Raw genomic sequence first — 23,410 nt, forward strand, 5'->3', positions numbered from 1 at the left:
TATTATTATTATTATTATTATTATTATTATTATTATTATTATTATTATTATTATTATTATTATTATTATTATTATCATTATATACGTACATATGCTACTCGGCTTTTATTTTATTTATAAAATATAAAATTCCAAAAAAGGTGTAATAGAAAAAGTGCATGTGTAATGATGAGAAAAAGCCTCGTGACCTCACGTGGACTCTTGACCTTTCACGTACAGATATCCTTTACCGACATTACTCAGATGCTAACGATCCTTCTCGACAATGTGTGCGGTTGAGGGATGAAAGGCTGGTACTCAGTAAAAATGACAGATGCACATTACTGTATGCCAGATAAGAAGCGAAAAAATTTTCTGTTCAAAAGAGTTTTTGTAGGTAAGCCGAGGGACCGGAGAAGAAATAGATTTTGAGGTGCGGTAGAATGAGTAACGACTATAAATCTGAGACTAAGACTGAGGATAAGAGACAAAAAAAAAGTAAAGTAGGGCTTATGTGTGTCACTCTGTCGCACATACTCATGATTATGGATAAGAGTATAGTCTTGAACTAAACTGGTCCGAGCGGTATGAAAGTTCACGAGAAAGATCGATTTTAAAAAATCTCAGCTATACTTTTTTTTTTCATATTTTATATATGTTCTTTGTACACTGTACTTTAATGTTGCGGATATAATATATATTAAATTTCAGCCTTTAGATTCAATGGTATATATAGTTTCAAGTTATAACCATAGCACTAAACCGCAAAGCTTGGGATTTGATCCCTTAATACCGAGTTAGGTTTAAAAGTTACTTTTTTCAGTGAGATTTTGTGAAGAAAATCTTACTGGATTTATCAATACTTTTAAGCCGAATTTTAAAAGCATGCGATTAATCCGGTGATTTACGGGTAGGAACTTTCCAACCGATGAAGATAAAAGTGACAGCTAATAATTAATTGAAATAAATGGTGGGAAAAAATAAATTGGCAGGATTACCAGAATGAGGCGGTAAACAGAGATTAATGTTTGAATAAATTAAATTTGAATATAGAGCGAATGGAAGTCGAATGAACCAAAGCATCCAACTTTAAAATACACACCTTAGAGGGCTATTTTTGATATAAAGTATGAAATAACAAGGTTTATTTTTCACAAAGCTATCGAGAAAAAAATAAATGTTTCATGTTTCATGTAATTTAATTTTTTATACAATTTACACTTTGATGTGCAATTTTTCTAGTACATCACTTTTAATAAAATGTTGGCTAGTACATTTCATTTCAAAGATTCTCAGCAGTGAATGCTTACAATTTTAGTTTTAAATTGGAATTCTGTCGAAAGAACGCGAGGTACGATAAAAATGACATAATTACAAGAGTTGAATTCCCAAAAAAATCATTCGAATATTTTTTGTGCTTTCAATATTTTTTTTTGAGGAAAAACTTGGTCCAAAAATTGTTGTAGTATTTTTTTTAATCGTGCTTTTATAATAAGCAGAGCTTTTCTATTTATATCCTATATAAAATTGAATACTCAGTTAAGTGTAATTTCTGCACCATAAGTATTTCAAATTTTACTACCGACCAATTTACATTACACCGGAGAACTTTTTACAGTGAAAAACTTAATTTATTCGTGAAACTACTAATTAACCAATTTTTTTAACTCACCAGCTTTACCCACCAGGAAATAAGAAATAAAGTGATATTTAATATAGGTTTCAGAAGTAATTAAAAAAAAAAAAAAAAAAATTAGGTCGATTTCGCAAATCTTTCGTGATATATCATGATTACAGACAAGGTAATAAAGGACTGCAATAAAATTTTTCCATTTAGTAATTTAAAAAAAAAGGGTTGGGTTAACTGATTCTAGGGTACATACTTCGAATGACACGTCAGAGGAATGCCAATAACAGATAGAGATGATTTAAGTGGTGTATTGATTACTCCTAACATATATTCAGATAATAAACAACACTCGAGGTTTTGCACTTTGAGGTGTGCAAAAGACTGGGTTGAATTTATGATAGCGCTGCTTTTGATGTATTTATAGGCAATTGTTTCTTAGAGGGTGTAAAGTGTAAGCGGTGTTACAGGAGATGTAACACGGAATAATGTCATGTTTATGACATAATGGAAATCTCGAGAGAATTTTCGTCCTCGAGAGCTGGCTCGAGTGGACACAAGGACTAAGTGTAAATATTTGTAAGGCTGTTTGAGTGCACATGTGTGAATAAATTTGTCTGTGAGGGCTAGTGTGACTCTGCAGGGTGTTTTGTGTAACTAAAGGTGTGCTGGATGATGTATAAATGTTTAATACAGACTGATATATGTGGCATTAATAATCCACTATAGTTTCATTTGATTTATCACGCTGGGTTTGAGTATTATTGAGCATAACATGAATTTTATTTAGAGTATTATTCACTGTCTATTGTTTAAATACGTATATTTTATATGTTATATAAATATATACATACAACTATGCTTATATATATTTACTCTGTACAGAGAATTAATCGATATTATTCAATTTAGAATCATAGAATGGCACGAAGAGATAAAAAAAAAAAAAATATAAAAAAGTAAAGCGGATGAGAGAGATTTTAACGATATTTTCATCGCATTCCATTGTAACTTGGATTAAGTAATTTTTATTGTAGAAATTTTGTTTTTTTTTTTGCTCTCAGAACTTAACAATTCATTCGTTAAATAGACACTTTAATAATGAGTTATATTATTGCTTTAAAACTTTTTAAAAGTCTGTCTTATTTTTTTGGATTCGCTGGTAAAAAACTCGAAAATTTTGAGAGTTTTAAATCATATTTCAATGTATTTATATCACAGATTTAACCCCTATGTATTAAGCTGGTAATTGAGAGAAAAAAACTCGAGAGGTTAAAAGTTTTAAGAAAAATAAACTTGAAGTTAAAATAAAAAATTGATGCCTTTAACACCTACAAGTTTTCGACAAATGTTGAAAAATTTAAAAGAGTTAAAAGGCTTCTCTAAAAGTTATCAAAAGCGTAAAAATTCGTTCTGCATAAAAGATTGGATTCAAGTGATATGTGAATTTGGATATATGTATAATGTATATATTATATAAATGTATGTATAGATATAGAGTAAGACTCTCGGCCAACTTTTACAAAAATCGATTTCGGCGGTGTATACACGCAATCCGATGTATATGCTTTAAATTTCATATAGGTCGAGCATAAGAACTATGATTTACAAAATGTTGTATATTTTATTCATAAAAAAAAAAAAAAAACTATTTACCTAATAATTGATGAATAAACAAACGTGAGAGTATAAATTAAAGTCGTGATTAAATCTAGTAAGGAAATGAAGTAATATTATGTGTAATGAAAATTGCAATAAAAATATGCGCTTAATGTTGGATATTTTTTAGTTAAGAAGCAGTGTCAAGAACAAGCACATGAAAATTTATTTATGTATAAATAACACGATATATCTGCAATGCAGAAGAATTAGAGCAAGTATGTACACAACTGACTTGCCGTGGAATGAATGTAAATTTGAATGAAAACTTGAGAAAAGTTAGATCTTGATCGCCTTGCAACAATGCAACTTATAAACTCAAGTTATATCACGTATATAAATTATATTATAGCGTGGGTTAACTTTTGTAAAATCGAAACTATGACGTAAGAATTTGATCTCATGTCTAAGAATTAACAATGTAGCAGAGGTTAATTTGGCGTAGATATGAATATACATATGTTGTGCAGTTTTAATTACAGCACTAAAGGTAAAGGCCAAAACCAAGCAGAGGAAGGATAAGAAATGAGAATGATAAGCGCTAATTAAACATGTATGTGCTCTGGTATGCAGATATCGTTTAATTGCTAATTCGATAATATTTTGGATTACATTAGTGCCGGGATATATCAAAGCATTTATGCATATTTATGTTATCGATACGCGATTAAACTCGTTAGGATTCGAATTTATATAAAATAGACCGATATTGATATACAGAACAGTTATTTAATTTTTTGTTTTTTGCCTATATTCATTCGCTTGCATTCAGTTATCGAGTATTTAATTATTTTCGGCCCTGTAAATATTTTTTTTAACGGATCACTTGTCAAACAAAATAACTAAAATTGGATAATAAATTTATCCTGATGAACAGCACAATAAATTTTACAAGCTTTTTTATTATTTAAAAATTCTTCCTCCGGGAAAATATTTACTAACATTTTAATTAGTGATCCAATTAAATAAAATATTGGAATAATTGATGGTTCATAATTTATCAATTCAGAATGATTAATTTTTTAATTTAATGATAATGATAACGGTTGCAATTAATGATAATTATGCAAAATTCTAATTAAAGTTAAATAGAAAAAAAAGATTTATTGATGAAATCACTTGAGAAAATGATTTACCTTCATTGTTCAACGGATACTTTAGATTACACTACTAATATGTCTGCGATGACAACCGTGATTTTATGAAGCTATTTATCAACGACTTAAATTCCGTGCAAACATAAAGCCGATAAGGTGTAACGGTTAATTTTTTTTCTTAACTATGATAAATTTAAATTTTTGTAGGCACAAGAGGACTTTTATCACCTCGTTTACTATATAATAATAATAATAATAAACAATAATTCAAAAAATTTCTCTCCTACGCGACTGAATCTAACAAGGCCTCTCAATTAATATTGTATATTATTAATAAATTTTATCTACCAGCTAGAATAAACTCATTAATTTATCTTCACAGTTAAAACAATACAAACGCTCAAAATAAATATGTCAAAGACGTGAAATAATCACCGTGTTTTCATTTGATTTAAAATAACTACCTAATAAATTTATATTTACTCTAATAGCATACGAGCGATTACAATAAAACATTTTCAAGCACGTAATGTATTAAACGGTGTGTATTTAAAAATTTTTTTATTAATCATTAAAAACGTAATTTTGAAAACGATTTTTCCGATTATCGACTAATTCTAATAGTAAACAAATTGAAATGATAAATAATAATAATTTTTTGAAACAGTAGACACGCGGGTAATACCGCGATCTGTACGTGTGGAGTCACGCTAGTCGACTGCATACAATACGATTACATGGCTAGAGCAACCCTTGTCCCCACCAACTAACGCTGCCCTCACTTTGCGCTTACTCTACACTACTACATTTACTATACTCAGCTATACACCTCTTCACCCTCATCTTCAACCTCTTTCTCTACCACCCTCTCTTTTTTTTGCCACCAACTCTTTCTATATCGTGATATTCCACAGAACAGCGCGTGATCCTCCACATGAAAGTTTACGTGCTGACGATAAAATATATATATGAATGTATATGTATTTGGTATGGTGTAATTCCTTATCTATTTCACTCTCATTTTCATGGTTCACGCTCACCCATGTTCTCTTATCTTCGCCTTGATCCTGCGAGTCAAATAGTAGACACGATTTCTCTCCTAGGGGACGAACATTCTGTTCCCTCACGCGTCGTTCCAGGTATCAATCATATTCCCAGTTGAAAGATAATAAAATCTAATCGTGAATGCAATAACATTCATACACGATTAATTTGCATATTTTGAATATTTTATAGCTATTAGAGCTTTTATTCAATTCAAGCGAAAGTAGGGCGACGTTGAAGTTTTAAAAACTACAGAATTATATGTGACTGTCCTTGTATCCTTAAGGCTGAGCGTGATTGGTCGCTGGATTTTTTCGAGAGAATTAAAGCTTAATGGAAAAAACTCAAGTGGGGTTTTTGGAGGAAAAATTGATATTCGGTAATAAGAAATTAAAAGATAAGAGAAAGAAAACAGATTTAGTGGAAGAAGAAAGTTTTGTACCTTTGAGACTGCGGTTACGAAACAACGATCACAGTCAAGTGAGTTTGCGATCATTTATTCAGAAACTAGATTGTTAAATTAATATAGTTTAAGGAATACTTGAGCGTGATGATTATTTATCTAAGTAACTATTGCTCTGAAAAATATTCAGCTAAATACTTTATTGAATTGTTGTCTTCAAGAATTTTTGTTTGAAATTTGCATCACTTTCTCCGGCGAGGAAGAAAGCTCCAATTTTTTTTATCTATCAGTTCAATAATGTCTGTGTTTACTTTTTAAGGGCATTAGAGAAATTAAAGATGAGCCCGCAATAAAAGTACAACAGCATTTAAATTTGTAATACTAAACGTTCATGTCAGAGTTTATTGGATAAATGTTAAGTCAAGAGAGTCACATTACGAGTGAATGTTATGGGTGTATATTCGTAAAGTGTACTCAGGTAAAGTAAATCAGATTAGTCACACGGTAGTCACTTTGCTCAAAATACTATATACCTTAAGTATTAAGTAAAGGTACAGGGCAGTGGGTTAATTATTCGTCTTGCTCGTGATTTCGTTTTAACGGCTTCTGTGTATGCTCTGTTGTCGATTGTATTATGGACTGTGTGTGAGTGTGTAAGTTAATGTTTCAGAATTAGTTCACTTAGTTAATAGTTAGCTTGGCCTAATGTCGATTAAATACTTTGATAAGTTTTATTTATATTAAGTGAGCTCTAATTTACTTCAGCAATTAGCTTCAAGTCCAATTATGTAGTTATAGGCAACCGAGAACAGTTAACATTACTATATATTAGCAATTATTTAAAGATTTTTGTACCTTGAAACCTTAACTGCGAACGAGGTAATTTAGACGATGTGAGTTACATGAGTTGAGGTGAGTTAGTTTTCGAAGTTTGATTTTATGATATTTATTCATTGTATATATTACTAAGTAAGTAATTGGTAAAGTTTGAAACTACTTGAATCTTTTTACAACATAAAATGTATACTTTTATGGGAATAAATTATTAAACCATTGACAAAATTTACAAAAATTCATTGAAACAGAATTCAATTTCAATAATTTTTTTTATCAATATTGAAATATCTTTTTAACTGTAAAAATTCTTAAATTTTACTCTAAAACTTAGGGAATTTTCATAATTTGATTTTAGGAATAAGAAAAAATTTCTACCGACTATTTTTTTAAATGAAAATATGTTAACGTTGATAAATTCATATAAATATAATAAGCGCTTGCGCAAATATTGATGTAAATTTAGTGAGCTGTATTGGCGAGATGAAGAGCTCATTTTGTCGACTGCAGGTATGTCACTGTGCCGTGTTTGCATACATAACACACCATCTATACGCTCATCCCCTTCTACCTGGTTTTATACTGTACCGTTCCTCGATGTTGCGATCCCGAGGGAAAAATAGAATGAATAACAAAACCCGGAAGATGTATTATAGCTGATCGAGGAAATTGTTGTAGGAAATACAAGTAGCAAAACTAATGTCACCAAACTTATATTTTGAATTAAAATGCAAATATACTTAAAATATTCTATTATAATGCATAATGTATGCATAATGAAACAAATAATGTGCATTTATTACCACTATTTCACTTTAAATTACTTTAATAACGATGATTGGAGATAAAATTAAAGTAAACACGAAAGTGATTAAGCAGGGTAGAAATTATCAAAATTATTTTACTACTTGAATTCTTATAATATTTACAATGAGTATCTAACAACTCTTGACATTTTCAAGTAGTAAAATATCTCGTCATTTCGACCTAAGATTTTTTTTCAGTGCTTTGTTTTTATTTTATTTCAATGCTGAGTACCATCGTGTACACTACTTTGCCCATTTTTTAATTAATCAAGAGCTCTTTTGTCTGTGTAAAATTTTTAAAAATATAAATAATAACAGAGGACATTGGTTAAAACGTAATCAATGTTTTTGTTTTAAATTTGTTTTTGATTTTGTTGATAAATTTATGAACTTTTTATTACTGAAGCCTGGGAAAATTAAATTAATTATTCGAGAAGTAATCTAATATTCTATTAATATTAGTTTACTTTAGAGAAATTTCTGTACAACGATGATGGAATTATTAAATTTACAGATATCTATAATTATTAGATACTTGATATCGTTAGTTGGAACGATAACATCTGTTTTTTTTTTTGCTTCATATTTTTTATAACCAAGTTTCACTACTGATGTCATTTTCAACAGATATAAAATGCTCTTATATCTAAAGCAATAAAATATTTGCAACTACATAAAATAAAGTGATAAAATTTTTATACTATTAGTTTATAGATAATATTGTAAATTATGTTTATTTTTACTTGATATATTTTCTACTTTTGATTTTAATTGAGATATAAAATTTTAAGTCGTAAAAAATTTATTAAAATTTTTTGCAGCTACCGAATGACTACTTTGTTTAAAAATAAATTGTTTTTTTAATTATTCATTTAATAAAATTAAAAAATGTCAAATATTAAACTATAAATTTTGTATATCAAATTTATGTTTCATTTTTTGTTTATTCTAGAAGTTCATGAATATAATACTTTTAAAATGCACTATCTCAATGAAGAAGTTAATGGATTAAAAATATTCAGAAAGTTGTAGTGATAAAAGAATATAAAATGGTATTACTAAAAAGTTATTTTTTGCGATATGTATTCTCAATTTTTGTGCATTGTTTCAGTAGATCTTAAAATTTTAATTTTATTTTTATAAAAAATAATTTTTTAAAAGTAAAATTTCCAAAGGGCTGCTAGATAATAATATAATTTGATACAGCAGTAACTTCATTGACGAAATTTCAAGTTAAGAACTGGGTAATTATCATAGTTAACTAAAATTAATGCTAATTCCGGGATTGAAGTTTCAATAGCGAACTCTCAGCAGATAGTATTTAACTCACGTCTTTTAATAATACTTTTTTGCTCGAGAATTATTTTTACACTTCCATAACAAAATTAGTCTTCTAGAGTATTATCATTATCACTCTTGTAGTGCAAAGAGAAACGGTTTTTTGTACACAAGATTTATTTTTGTCAAAGTTACGGTATTTTATTTTTATCTTGGAAATGGTCACGTAATTTACTATTTTACTTCATAAGGCGTAGGGAATTTGAACGTTGATGTATTAAGTGTAATCCTTGATGAATTGCTGGACTTTTTTCATCAGCGTGCACGCAGAGTATTTGCAAAACTTTTTCATCAACTATTCATAAGAATATTCATAAAAAAAAAAAGAATACATAAGAACTACTTTTTAACGTGAAATCTGCACCACTTGATCCAGCGTAGCTCAGAAATATAGCTTGAGGCTATTAATTTTATCAATTTCATTTATATACGGCTTTTTTTTTAGTTTGTAATATTTTATTCTTCTTAATGAAATTTTTTTCTACACTTTCTATGATTGTTTTTTTGAATATCTAGTGCTTGAAAAAATTTTTTACATCAAAAGTTGATGGTAAATTATGGAACGCAATTCCGAAGAATATCTTAAGTTAAAAAAAATATCCAAGTATCGAGATAAAATATTGAAAAAGTTTAACTCTGAAAAGTTGTTGAAGTCTTAGGATTGTCAAAGTAATTTTAACATTGAATTGATGACACGAAATTATAAATCAAGTAATCGATAAGTAGTAAGTTTATTGAAACGGAAAAGATAAATACGTTTGGATCCAAACTTTTTAATGGTAAATTATAAGTTTGCCCTTGTTAAAATGTTTCAAAAACAGCTTTCTTTAAAATTATAATATAAATTACAAATCGACTATTTTGCTTTGTATTTTTGTCGTTCTTTTCAGATATTATTGTGCTATCTATCAATCTTGAAGTTTCCACTTATTTATTTTCAGTTATTTCTTACCGTCCCAATCAAAATATAAAATTAAAAAAAAAAAAAAATAAATAAATTGGTTTTGCTGGCAACAAATTATAAAAAAGAGCGCATATAATTGATTCGATAAGATTTATCATTTAGTTTGATGACTGAGTGTACAGGAAATTACAAAGTAGCTGTACTGCAACTACAGAGATGTATAAATTTACGTTGTCTATTTTGCAATTTATTTATTTTTCATCGATTTAATTATGAAAGCTACGAATATTTTCGAAGACTATCTGAAAAATTCATCACTTTATTCGTTCAATAGTTTATTTAGTGTCACAAACTTTATCGAAACAACAAAAAACTCTATCACACCCTTCTTATTATCAGTTTTTATTCTACTTTTTTTGTTTTCGTTCTAAGCACTACCTCATCCTAAATCAGGGTCAAGACGACGACTGAATCTGAGGAACAGCTCAAGTTTTCTTTTAAAATAATGCTTTTTTTCCCCCACAAAAAAAAAAAAAAAAAACACTTTTTAGAAGCCTTGGAATCTCCCGTCTATTTTTTTTCGTCATGTTTATTTGTTTGCGTCCCTTTTGGTGAGCGTTTCCCTACCTATCTTCCAATCTTGACGAATATTAAGTACAGTCTTTTATAAAAGCTCTTAAATTAGGGGGATAAAAAACTAGTATCTGCTCAATCATCAAATACAATCTCCAATGAATAAACTTTTTTCAATTTTCTACCAAAAAAAAAAAAAAAATTATGATACTAGAAGTGACAGATAATTTATTTTGGATTTTTCAAAGTATTATTTTTAGATAAAATTTCTAATATGAAGGTTTTTATTAAAAATATTTAGAATTTTAAAAAATTTGCATAAATTTCCAAAAGTTCTTATGAAAATTAACTTAGCAGATAATTGATAATTTTAAGAATTTTTGTAACCAATAAATGATGGCAAAAAAAATTAAAAAAAAAATTAACATTTAGAAATTTAAAAAAACTACAAATGCAATTTTTTAAAAATAATTTTTTGGAACAAATTTATTTGTTAAAAAAAATTAAAAGATTGTCAAGTAGCAGCTAACTTTAATGTCATAAAGTTATTTCAACTATTGATACTCAATTCGTTAATTTATGGCTTGAATAATTATCAAATGTCTGCTGTTTCTATTATCATAAAATTAGTATTAATATAAATGAAAATTCATACCTTTTTGTTTAAAAAGTTGGCGATATTGCGATAATCCATTTTCAACTAACCACTGATCGGCTTCCGTTAAATCTCCATTATTGGTATTTCCAGCTGCTAACATCAAAAGTTTACCCAGTGACAATACCATGGACAATGCCAAAAATATTCCTGACAATACCGTAGAGCATCGTGCCATTGCTCAGAATCTTCATCTGTAAAAATAATTCAAAAAAATGTTTATTTAACAGTAAGTAAATATAAATTCATAAATGATAAAATAAATAAATATATAATTTATTCATTATTCATCGTGATATTTTATTACTCTAAAAGCGCATTCATTTAAATTCAATGTCTTTCATCACCGCTGTTTAAATTAATTCATTTTATTTTATGGAAATAAATTTAATCTTTCGCTCTCTTTGGAGGTTAATAGTTTGATTTGATTTTGACAGTAAAAGCTTTATTAATTTTATTTAAAAATTCCTAGTTGTTTACCACATTTTTAGGAGATAAGATCTAATAATTTTTTTTGTTCCCGGCTAAGTTGTAAATCACTGTAGTTTTTACGGTTTGTTTAAGCGATATTAATTGCTATTAAACAATAATAAACACTAAATAGTACGAAGCGGTAACTCGACACTGACATTCATTGATGTTATTTTTTTTAATTGTTTTATCAACTATTTAACTTTGTAAATTATTATTCATTTAAAAATTTATACATTTTTTAAAGTTGGGTAATTCTATTGACAATTATAATTATTAATGATTGTTAGATATTGAAGTGTGTTCGTCTACCGAAAACAGAACACTGTTTTTATAAAGATCAGACGGCTTTCGGGGTAGTTTATTGATCTTGAGCTGTCATCTAGGAGAGAAATATGGAACTATATCTGCCGGTGGTAAATTTAATGTTGATATTATAGATCAATATATAAAATTTTTTTTTTTTTAAATTTACAATGATAATTGTAATAATTAATAAATTTAGAAAAAAATTCGTCAAATATGTATAAATATTGTTTTTACAGATATTTTATTAATTTTCAATTAAATTTAGTTACTTTTGTTAATTATTTAAATATAAATTTCAATAACGAAATATTTAAGTAAATAAAGTAAACATAGTTAAGAAATGACCTTGTATCTCGTGAACTATTGACATTTTTAAAGATATAAACTCATCCTGATGTTATACTCATCGAGACCTTTCATTTGAGTACCCACATCAATTTTTCATAATATTTAAATATATTATATATATGTATATATGAAAAATATATCAAAATGCATGTGGGTACTTAAATGAAAGCTCTTGATGTGTATAACATCGGGATGAGCTTATATCCTAAAAAATGTCAATAGTTAAAAAAGTACAGAGCAATTTAACAAAAGTTATTAGTTAATAAAGCAAAATTTTATTTATTTATAGTTCACAAGTCACATAGTGACTGCAAGGTTACTAGTTTATTTAAATAGAAAAAAAAAATGACTAATGAGCGATAAAGATACTTGAGATATTTTTCGAAAAATGAGTGCTTTGTCAAATAAGATATATATTCATAATGAAAATAAATATGAAACATATCAATTAATTTTTATTACATCAGTAACTTGCAGAAATTAGCAGAAAATCATTCATCAAAACGGATTTTATATTTAGATCAATGATAAACTAATAAAAAAATTAATTTACAGAGAAATTATTGTTGGTTTAAGTAGATTTTACTTATATAAAGAGTTTTTATCTTGAATCAAGTTAACTTTTTTATCAGTTTGTGAAAATGGATCTTACTAAAAACTACGAAAAATAAACATCTTCATCGAAGAATAAAAAAAAATATGATTAGTAGATCTTGAGAATTAAATAGTAAATTGCCCTGCTTTGATACGTCATCATCAATTTGCTATTGTTTTAAACAAAAAGATCAAAATGACAATGCAAACAAGTAAATAGAAGCGACGTAAATTTGTTGAAGTTGAAGTTAGAAAACCGCTTGGACTTGAAGAGTTCTAAAGTTGGATTGTCTCGACAAACAACGACGTGATCTTGTGGTGGCGTCTTGTGTCGCGTCACCGCGTCGTGCGTCAATAGAGATAGTCGCGACCGAGTTCCTGGCTGCCGGACTCGTTCAAGCAAGCCGATCTGAGGCCTAGGCGTAAATGTACAAACTACATAACACTTAACGATCGTTTTACAAGTACGACACCTCGGGGAATTTATCAAGTACTCGAGTCTTATAGGTTCTGTTTGTTCATCGCACATCACACATGAAAAAGTAACTTCATTGGCATCAGAGATAGCCGGAGCGTGAGCTTCGACCTGTCTGCAACTCTTCTCGCAAAAGGTATCCAGACCGGGCCATTGGACTCATTCAGCGGCATGACCTCAATGCAGTTGAACGCTTAGTTCCTTTTTTTATTTATTTACTCATTTTTTATCACTCTTCTCTCGCAACTGTTTAAGATGCGACATATTAGAAAGTGTCGTATTTGTTGTACTTACAGATTTTTTTTAAATACACTTTGTAAAAAACTTTTTACGTTGAATTACAAAACAAACATCAAACTTAAAATGCAGGAAGATAGCATACACAGAAAAAAAAAAAAGAATGATAAAAATAATTGATACATGAGAAAAATTTTTGAACGATGAATATAATTTTGAAGAGATTGATCGGCAAGATTCAAGGTGATCAAACTTTTCAAAATTATGTTCTTAGTTTAGATTCTTCTCTTCGCTTAAATTAGTTTTTTTTTTTATTTACGTTAAAAAATAATATTCAAGTCAAGAATTTGCCAAAAACAATATTGTTCACAAGATCTAAGGTGTGCAATCATAACTTTCGACGGATTTCGCACTGGATTTTCAAAGCTACTTTGTGACTCTAAAGATTGACCTTGTGTGACCGCCCGGATCCTCCACATAAGGTTCAAACTTGTACTGACTTGCGACTGTCCAGATCCTCCACGTGAGGCCAGTAACCTAATCCTTAATTGGAAGCCAGAAGAGAATATCATAGAACGCAATTAACCAATTCTTAAGTTTACGTCACGCGACATAAATTGTTTGTCCGAGTATCAAATGATTATGCAAAGTATTTGATCATAAAGTATAGACAAACTGATATTTAGGATATCTGAAATGACACTAATGGCTTAATCACGCGATATAATGGTACATACCCACGAGATTGGTATAGTTAGCCGCGGCATTTTTCTCATTGATCATTAAATCAAAGAAGCGTCAATTATGTCAATGCGACAGCTGGGCCGTGATGTGTACAACAGCGTGATGCGTTGAAGAAGCGGTAGCAATGAATGTTATGTGTTAAGACCAGACTGAAATGGTTCGTATCACACACGACGTAGTACGCTGCGGGTGTGACGATATGTGACAGTTCAAGTTGAGAAACGTTAACAAGAAAAAGACATAACATGCCTAATACCATATGATGCACTCTGCAGTGCATTCACAGTCTGGTAACTATATCTTACACGCTCTTACCGATGATTAATTCTCATTTCATCTCTCCTCCCCTTTTACCGATACCATAAAATGTCACTTGATTATCCGGTTTTTCTTTACCATCAATCAATTTAAGTGTATGATACCATACCACCTATGTTGCTACTGTTGCTACCACTCATTATTATTATCATGATGATGGTATTCTGTGGCGTATCACTTGGCTCCTCTCCTGCTGGATGCTGAACATCGGCATCTCGACAATTTAACTTGATCATTAAACTCTCACGGAATCTGTTTACAGCTATAAAATAACACTTTCAAAGTTTTCTCAACAATTTCACAAACAAATGTTTTCCTTATCAATTAATCGTCTTTCCTTTTTTTTCTCTTTTTTTTTTTTCATTTAAATTCATTACTCCGATTAATCCGTTAATTAAATCTGATAAAAAATGCATTCTTGGGAGCAAACTCAGCTGAATTTAAGCGATTAAATGAATAGGCGTTAATTATTTTTAATTTAAATAAAAAATTTTTCAGTTAGCATTTCCGCGTTAGTTTTGTATAGAAAAGTTTTGATTCAGCAGTGAGCGAATAGCCAACAATTGTAAAAGCTCGCTTGCACTTTTTTTAATGGCATGCTTATCTATGGCGATATCCCACCCTCCTGGTGGTTATACACTATGGAAACAGAGGTGATCGAGGTCTAGGTCGTAATTTAAATGATGTTCGTAGTATCTATCTAGTACTAGGTATGTATATATAAACATATAGTTATTTTCTATGCATATGCATACTAGTGTAGAATAAGCACACATCCACACACATTTAATATGTTATTCAGTGTATGTACACTTAGCACACGTACTTACCCCTGTCTGGTCACATACTTTACGAGCCTCTGAATATGGTCACGAACATGGAGTAGTACCACAACTCGGCACACCAACTTGTCTTTTGACACTGGAAAATGTTTATTCAGTACGTTATTAATATTTTATATAAGTATTATATATTATTTGCTATTCATAAATATATTTATGTATTTATATTATTTACGAAACTATATTTATTATTCATAGATCCGAAGGTACATTTTATTTTCATTTTTATCAAGTCAATAATCATAATAATAATGTTTTAGCAAAAAATAAATGATAAAATTTTTAAATTCAAATTTTTTGGTAAAATAAATGAAAGTTGACTTTGTTTTGATTCAATAAAATATTTTGCACTAATTTAAAAAATGATAATGATAATAATAGTGTAAATAAAAAAACGTAAAGTAGCAGCCTAGTTAAAGTTAAACTTTCTCATCACTGATGATAGTACCTTTTTGCAAGTAAAGATACGTCAAGAGAGCAGAGAGCTATGAAATAACTAAATAGCAGCCAGTGATTTGTCTTTCTCTGTAAACGATAGATTCCTGGGTAAACGATGCATTTATAATAGTCGAAAGAAAAACAGGTGAAAGGCAGTCTGACGAATGTGTTTGGAAGCTTGGATATACTTGCTTATTGGTTGTTGTGCTCGAGGCTTTATACTTGAGCCTCAAAGACTTGTAGCTTACAGCTTATAGAGACTTAGACTTACAACGAGCGCTTATTCTTAGTTGGTTAGACTGGGCTAATATAAGTCAGTACATAAGTACAAGAATTAAGTCTAGAGTAATAGTTACTTTAGCATCCCAAGTGCCGTAACTATTTTTCACTCAAGGTGTAGTAGAGGCTGAGCTCTGGTAAATCATCCGCGGATGTAGAACTCATTGAGTAGCGGGTGAAATCCTTGCTCTTTTTCGTGTCAATTCAACCGAGTCCTCAATTGTTATTATTTTACTTCTTGTCGAGTATAAATGTATCCTTGTTAAACCGGTAAATGAATATTACATATATTAGACATTCGTTATTTGTTTATTTATCAAAATCTCATTTACATTGCTCTAAGTGAATATTTTCAAATAGAAAATAAAGTAAATTTACTTGTTTATCAATTATTATTTTGCTAAATAAATCACATTTTAAACTATTCACAAGCATAAAACCGGTGCCATAATTAACCTCGATCAAAAATTTCATAAGGGCCTCTTATACCAGTACAGGTTTTAAAAAAAACATGTAAATAAATACGTACATAAATAAATAAATCCGGTCAATCATAAAAAAATTGTATGTTATTGGTTGTCTTGTAATTTATATTTTTCAACGGCACTTGATTTCCTTGTAAATTTGATCCACGAAATTAGTTACGGTGCAATCATTTTTTAAAATTTCATATCAAAGAGGCCGGACCTCGTGCATCAATCGATCCCAATTGCCGAGAGACCGTAACTCTGCGCAAATGGATAATATAACCAGTACAGAGCATAAAGAGAATAAAAAACCAAACTTAAGAAATTGGATAATATAATATAACTGATCGGGGAATAAATTACCGATTATGTTAACTCTTATCTCTTTCATGGAATCAATCTCCATCTCCATACCGGAAAGAGTTACAAAACAATAATAATAACAATATAAAATAATAAAAATTTTACAAAGGATAAAATTGGGTGTGAGTTAATATTAATGTTGATGCTAAGATATAAGGTGGCCTAAAAACTAGGGTAGTTATTCTATAACACTTAATACTGATTGTGAGATATTGACGCTCGAGGTGTCTTGTGCTAAGAGTCATCGCTATTGGAGTTAATATTTTTTACTCTCTAATTTATTCTTTTTTTTTTTCTCCTCATTCATTTGATAACTTCAACTTCAATCAATTAATTGTCGGTTGTTGTCAGTGAAAATGATTTCATATGCAATGATAATGATAATAGTTGACTGGTTATACTTGTCTTCGATTAGCAGTTGATCCTTTCTGACATGTACGAATGTAAATAATGTGTAAAATCAGGTTGTCAACAATTGATATGATACATTATGAATATAAATAAATAAAAGAGAATTTTTAAAACGAAACTAAAAAGCAAATAGTGGTCCCGTTGAGGCGGAGTGGATAGGAGGAGTAGTTGGATGATTCGCACTGGTCCCTATCCCCGAATGGAAGTACAGAGTTGGAGGAGATATAATATTATTCGAGGAGAGTATGGTATGGTGTTGTTGTATTATATGTATATAGGAATTGACTTGGGAAATGGGAGCACGTTTGTGAAAGTAGGAAGGGGAGGCTATAGCCAGACCGACAGTGCACCGACTGTCTCAGTCGTTCGTGAACCTCGAAGGACGACAGAGGTCGAAGAGGGCACGTTTCCTCCTCTCCTTCTTCGCCTTTCTCCACGTCCTTGCTCTTGAACAGTACGCTCACTGTTGAGTACGACTAAGTCCACGACCGAGACCGAGACCGAGACCACGAGCTCGAGCACGACTACGACGGCTACTGCTGTATCACCGCTTCTTTTATCTCAACACTTAAGCCGTGTGGGATCTCTGCTACCGAGAGAACTAACCGAGGTGCTGTGCCAACCGATCTGTTGTGACTGCTTCCGCAATCTTGCTTGCACCACCAGGAACATCACCAGCAACACGTGAATCAACTTGGGACATTTTTCTCCAACAGTCTGAACTATTTATACAAAATGCGCTATTATATACTCGTCGCTGTCTTTTTTGCTTGCTGTCTTCAAGGTCAGTCTAATTTTTTTATTTATTTATTTTTAACTGTGTTGATATATTTTATAATTATTCAATAAAAAATAAAAATAGTCGATTCATATTCCGAGTTAAAGATCCGCATGACGATCGCATCTTATAAAGTTTTAATCCGACAGAGACTTGAGCTAATCCTTTGGCAATTCAACTTAAAAAAAAAATAATTCTTATTAGAATAATCTCGGGGGATTTCCTTGTCGGAAGTTTTATTTATTTGATATTAAATTATTTTAAACAATCGATAGTTGCGAGATTTTATATTAAATTATGACAGAAAATAAATTTGGTTGGTCAAAATGAAATTAATTATTCAAAACTCGTAATAGAAATTAAAAATTTTTTTGATAAAAATGAATGATTAAAAATTATTTCATGATTTTAAAAGTGATAACTTTAAATACTTTGAACTTTGTTTGGTATTACAAATTAGCGATTGAACATGATACTCGGTGTAATAATTAAAGTCGCGTTAATATTAATAAGCAATGTAGTTTATTTTATATGTAATTTATTATTTAATATTTAAATTCTACGTGTTCGATGATTCTTAAAGACTGATGTAATCGATATCTTTGGAATATTTTTATAAATAGTAAATTTAAAAAAAGTTCATCGTGTGTAGACTCATAAAAATGTCCAAGAAATAAATCAGAATATTTATTCATATGGAATTATCAATGAATCGTTAAATATTTAAACAAACATCAGATCGTTTGGCGAAATTCAAATCGGTGTATTCAGGCATATGATTGCACTTGAATTATGTCTCAACAGTTCAGTCTTGCGTGCATTTATAGCCAACTATGCTCTGGCACTTGAGATAAAAGGGTCCTCATCAAAGTCTCCCGAATAATCCGTCTGTTATGTTTTTTTTTTAGCCTTCCACTTAATAATTCCCAGTAATTATAAATATTTATTTTGTCGATGTAAATTAACGAGTACTGTTTATCCACCCGCATTGTTTGTGTGCAGTGACGTTTGTTGAGTTATAAAACAGAATTGAGTTTGATGACCCAAAAAATTAATTGACGCTTGAACTTTATTTAATCGGGACCATTAAAATTGCTACAAATAGTTAAATTTTATTGAACAGCAGGAAATTAAATTGATTGAGACGTTCAAACTGATCGATCGATTTAGAATTGATTCATTTATTTATCTATCGGTCATTATTATCAGCAAACTGGTTAGATAATATAAATAGCCTTAACAAGTTAATAATCCGTTAAATGAATGGAGAATATGATTTATAACTTATATTTCTGCAAATGAATATCATCATTACTATTACCGTGGCGATCGATATCGTAATTAAATCATCTTGAGAATATTCTCAATGCGTTTTATTAGATAATTAATTATATTTATGCGATATAATTAATCCCTAACTGTAACACCTTAACAATTTACTATTAAGTTATTAAACCGTTTTTTTTTTTTTTTTTTTTTTTTTTTTTTCATTAATTATCATAAACAGTTAATCTGAATAAAAAGTTTTGAAAATTAGGATGTGAAGTGTAAAAGTATTAAACCGATCGGAATTATTATTGATGATAATTGAGTTATTGAATTAAACATTAATATAGTAACTTTTTAGTAGATAGAACGATGCGATAACTTTATTATCATATAAAAAGTTATTTGGTTTTATTTAAAAAAAGGATGACACGGAAAATTTAGTGATCAACGTGACGCTTTTATTAGTCGACTCTGTTAGATAAAAAAATAATCACCTTGGTCGTCATGCCTGGGATGTGCATGCTGGTCATTAAGATTCTATCCATTATAACACGCGTATGTGGTCTCGGCAATAGGTTTCAATTTCTCGGTTTACCTTTTATCGTCAAGCTTATTACTCGAAATGTTTCGTGATATTTTTAAACTTTTCTTACTGTGCACCTTGTACCAACATTTGTGTTTATGCTGCTGCTATCTCCCAAGTTATTAATTTTTTGTTTATTGGACAATTATTATTCAATAAATTAATTATTATTAGACTTGAAAAAGCTTAAGTCAGCCAACTTTCGATTCTACCGTGCCGAAAGTCAAGAAGCTTGAAACATGAACCTTAGATAATTATAAAAATAGTCTTGGTAATATTACAGTTTACTCAATAAAAGTAATACCAGTATTCGATATACAGTTTAAATACTTGTATCGATAACTAAGTACTCAATTCAAATCCATGGATACTGTAATCGTTTTACAGTATACAGTACAGAGTACTTATTATCCAGTATACTATTACATTTGCATGTCGTTGTTATTATTATCATTATTCTGGTGGCCAGGAGAAAAAAAAAACTTAAGAGACGGAAGATAAGAATAAGAATAAGAAGAAGTAGAAGAAGACTAACATAAGAGGCAAAGAGACAACGTACAAACATGCTTGAATGTAAATTACTCATTCCCCTCACTTAACCAGCAAACCAGATTAATCGCTTAACGTTTTAGCACTTACGTATGCACGTGTTGTGATTACAAATGTAATGTGCCTCCCGATCGGCTCGTCACTGATGTTTAATTTTTTTGTAATAACCACAGTACGCTGGAATTTCAATTCACGTGTAATATAAATTATTATTATTATATTAAATTATTATTATATGATGGGGTATGATATAAAAGATTTACTCAAATAGCTTTGTAAAGTCGTGGTTGAATGACTGGAATTAATACCGATAATATCCAGTGACATTTATACATAGAAATATTATCATCATTTTAATCCGATGATTATAAGCCAGTTGTCACTAGTTTCAGATAATCAGCACTATGAAAAATGGTTAGAAAATTTTTTTCATTTTTTTTTTTTTTTTTTTCGTACTAAAGATGTACCTTTGCTATTTTTTGAATGATAATGACATCAGTGTCAAGATAAATTAAATTTTCATGGTCTTCCTTTCACCAACCCACATATACAAGTGCACTTAAACGAGGTACGATCAATAACAGAATGATCTTTTCATCTGTGGTTTGTAGAGTGTTGATGCGGTCAATCATCTTACTCTGCGAGTAGACTCGAATACTCGAGAGTCAATGACAGCGTGGGACGTTTTACATTGTTATAAATACTATTCAAACAAATGCAACCCACGTAAATGTACATTAAATACATACAATTATAAGTAATAAGTTACAAGTTATGAGTTTGAAGTTATAATAAATTTATTCAAGCTTTACTCATTCAATTAAACCATTCCTAAAATTTTTATCATCTACAAATAGACAATTGTCACGTTATATTCTGTGACTACAAAGAAAACAGCTTAGGCCTTTTCGACAAAACTTATTAGATGTTGTTTAAAACACGGCAACACCAACATCTGACTTACTTCACTGACCTGGAGACCCAGTCAGCAATACCCTCATGAATTTCAATTGACTGACATGTAACCACTCTGCTCAGTTGATTTTATTTTATTATTTTTTCCATCCTCATTCTCTCAACGTTTTTGTTCAACCTACCGAGTTGATTAGGCAATTAAATATTTTTTTTTGCTCGTGGATTCACCGCAACATTAAATCGATACCATCTTCAAAATTTAAGTCCAAGTGTTTCGTATTGTTATTATTGTTGTAATAAATATAATGAGGAATAGGAAAAAAATCTCTTTATTCTTTCTCATCAACGGTTTTTTAAACTCACAATTTAAAATGAACCCCGAGACATTATGAGGATTAGGCCTCAGGCATCAACACAATAATTTAAATACAACTTAGTAATAATCGATCCTCAAAGCAATTTATACATTTTACCCTCTTCTCTTGTTTTTTTTTTTTTTCTCCTAGTAAATAATGCTCGCCGCATTCAGTATTCTGTGTCATGAACATACTCTCATTTCATCTTATATTAAACTTTCTTCTATGGCATACTAATGAAGGTGATAGGACATTCAATACTACCCTACTGTACTACTACTACCATTCATTCATGCGTGTAATTGATCATCATCATCATCATCATCATCATACTTTATACTGGTACACGTTGAATTAGCGATTTACTGAACTTTTAATTTTTCGAAAATCATTTCATCCTTACTTTCACGCTTTCGAATAATCAAAACTGATTTTACGCCGACTCATTCAAGTTTTTAATCCTAAATCTTCATTGTTGTGGAGTCATAATCTTTTTCTTCTCAACAATGATTTAATCACAAGCACTTTTATTTGTATACGATCACTATTATTATTCAAAACTCTTTGTAGCTTTGCTCATAGTTGTTATTGTTTATTTTACTCTTTGTCTTGTAGTTTTCTGTTTTGTTAGGCACGTGAGTTTAATGGGTTGGAAATCCGTAGTTTAAATTACAGTGATTGAGAATGCACGACTGACCTAGTTAACATTCTCCTTTAATTCTCATTTATTTATTTTATCATCGGTATTATTATTGGTGCTATTATTATTATATTTATTAATGTACACATATGTATACTTTCTTCTACCTCCCCTGTATTTTGTATTTCATTCTTTCTCTCATTTCATGAAATGCTTCATATCAATCGACATTAATGTTGCATTAGTCACAATTCAATGACGACAATTAACAACACAAGTAAATTTATGCGAAAAGTACTTGCATTGACAGAGTTTTCACTAGAGAAATTTAAATATAATATTATTTAAATGTGGGTGTGCAATTTCCCCTGCACTCTGTATTTTCTATAAAATGCTTTATATATGATCCACTACCAGTTGTCAGTAATTGCGATGCGAAGCAAGATAATGCGATGACAAAGTAGCAAGATACAGAAGAAAAATTATAATGTAAAGAAGATAATAATAATGACGACGACGACGATGATGATGATGATGATGACGAGATGATGGTAGTGATATGAGCAAGAGGTAAATTTACAAAGAGGAACATCAAAGGCTTTCCCAGGTGAAAAGTGGCCTTGGAAGAGAAAACTTGGATTAATCGTGTCGTGCACCTAATAACCCATATGAAGATTCTTGAGTTCGGTGCAAATAATAATCTAAATGTAATATAATATTAGTTTAAGTTAAGATATGATGTACGGTTCAATTTAATCATAAGCCGCGGGGCAATAGCAACCTTATTAATATATGTTTGCAGTCTCTTTCTTATATTATATGAACGAACTAATATAAGTAGGTATGGAGGTAAGGTCAAGGCTATTGCCAAGTGTTTACTCTTTACTCGTACTGGTACTGCTAAACCTATCCTCATTATTACTGGCATTCATTTCTTGGGAAGTACGTTTCGTATATCATCGCTTCAACTCTACTCTATCATTAATTATTGAGCTTTCTCTAACTTTTTTTTGTTTACTTGTACTCTTTCTTTCTCTTGCTTTTACTTTAGGACTATTCTTATTGTAATGATGCCGTTTAATTCGCACGTTTCCGAGCGGTCGTA

General features: G+C 29.9%; 2 protein-coding genes across 9 annotated transcripts in view; one reads left to right on the forward strand and one right to left on the reverse strand.

Annotated features, from left to right (window-relative positions):
* Positions 1-23,410, reverse strand: part of LOC141530230 (apoptosis-resistant E3 ubiquitin protein ligase 1) — a 57,891-nt gene that overhangs the window by 20,029 nt on the left and 14,452 nt on the right. For 2 of the 7 annotated variants that reach the window (XM_074247234.1, XM_074247236.1), the window contains exons 3-4: positions 15,246-15,336; positions 10,920-11,113 (exon numbers count right to left, since the gene is read on the reverse strand). In XM_074247234.1, coding sequence (XP_074103335.1) covers positions 10,920-11,097 — 178 coding nt within the window. In that variant the 5' untranslated portion in view covers positions 11,098-11,113; positions 15,246-15,336. Of the gene's footprint in view, positions 1-89; positions 324-4,401; positions 4,681-4,826; positions 5,057-10,919; positions 11,114-11,399; positions 11,675-15,245; positions 15,337-23,410 lie in introns of those variants that run through there. The other 5 variants (XM_074247235.1, XM_074247238.1, XM_074247237.1 and 2 more) reach the window with 5 other exon arrangements.
* The window catches only part of LOC141530231 (serine protease inhibitor dipetalogastin), a 47,927-nt gene that overhangs the window by 11,760 nt on the left and 12,757 nt on the right, over positions 1-23,410 (forward strand). Inside the window, exon 1 of one of the 2 annotated variants that reach the window (XM_074247242.1) lies at positions 17,566-17,999. The exons of the other annotated variant lie outside the window; for it this stretch is intronic. Coding sequence (XP_074103343.1) covers positions 17,951-17,999 — 49 coding nt within the window. The 5' untranslated portion in view covers positions 17,566-17,950. Of the gene's footprint in view, positions 1-17,565; positions 18,000-23,410 lie in introns of those variants that run through there. 2 annotated transcript variants of the gene reach the window in all.

This window comes from Cotesia typhae, unplaced genomic scaffold (genome assembly GCF_013202065.1).
Source record: "Cotesia typhae breed Kobodo isofemale line unplaced genomic scaffold, CoteBio_Ctyphae contig_48, whole genome shotgun sequence".
NCBI lineage: Eukaryota > Metazoa > Arthropoda > Insecta > Hymenoptera > Braconidae > Cotesia > Cotesia typhae.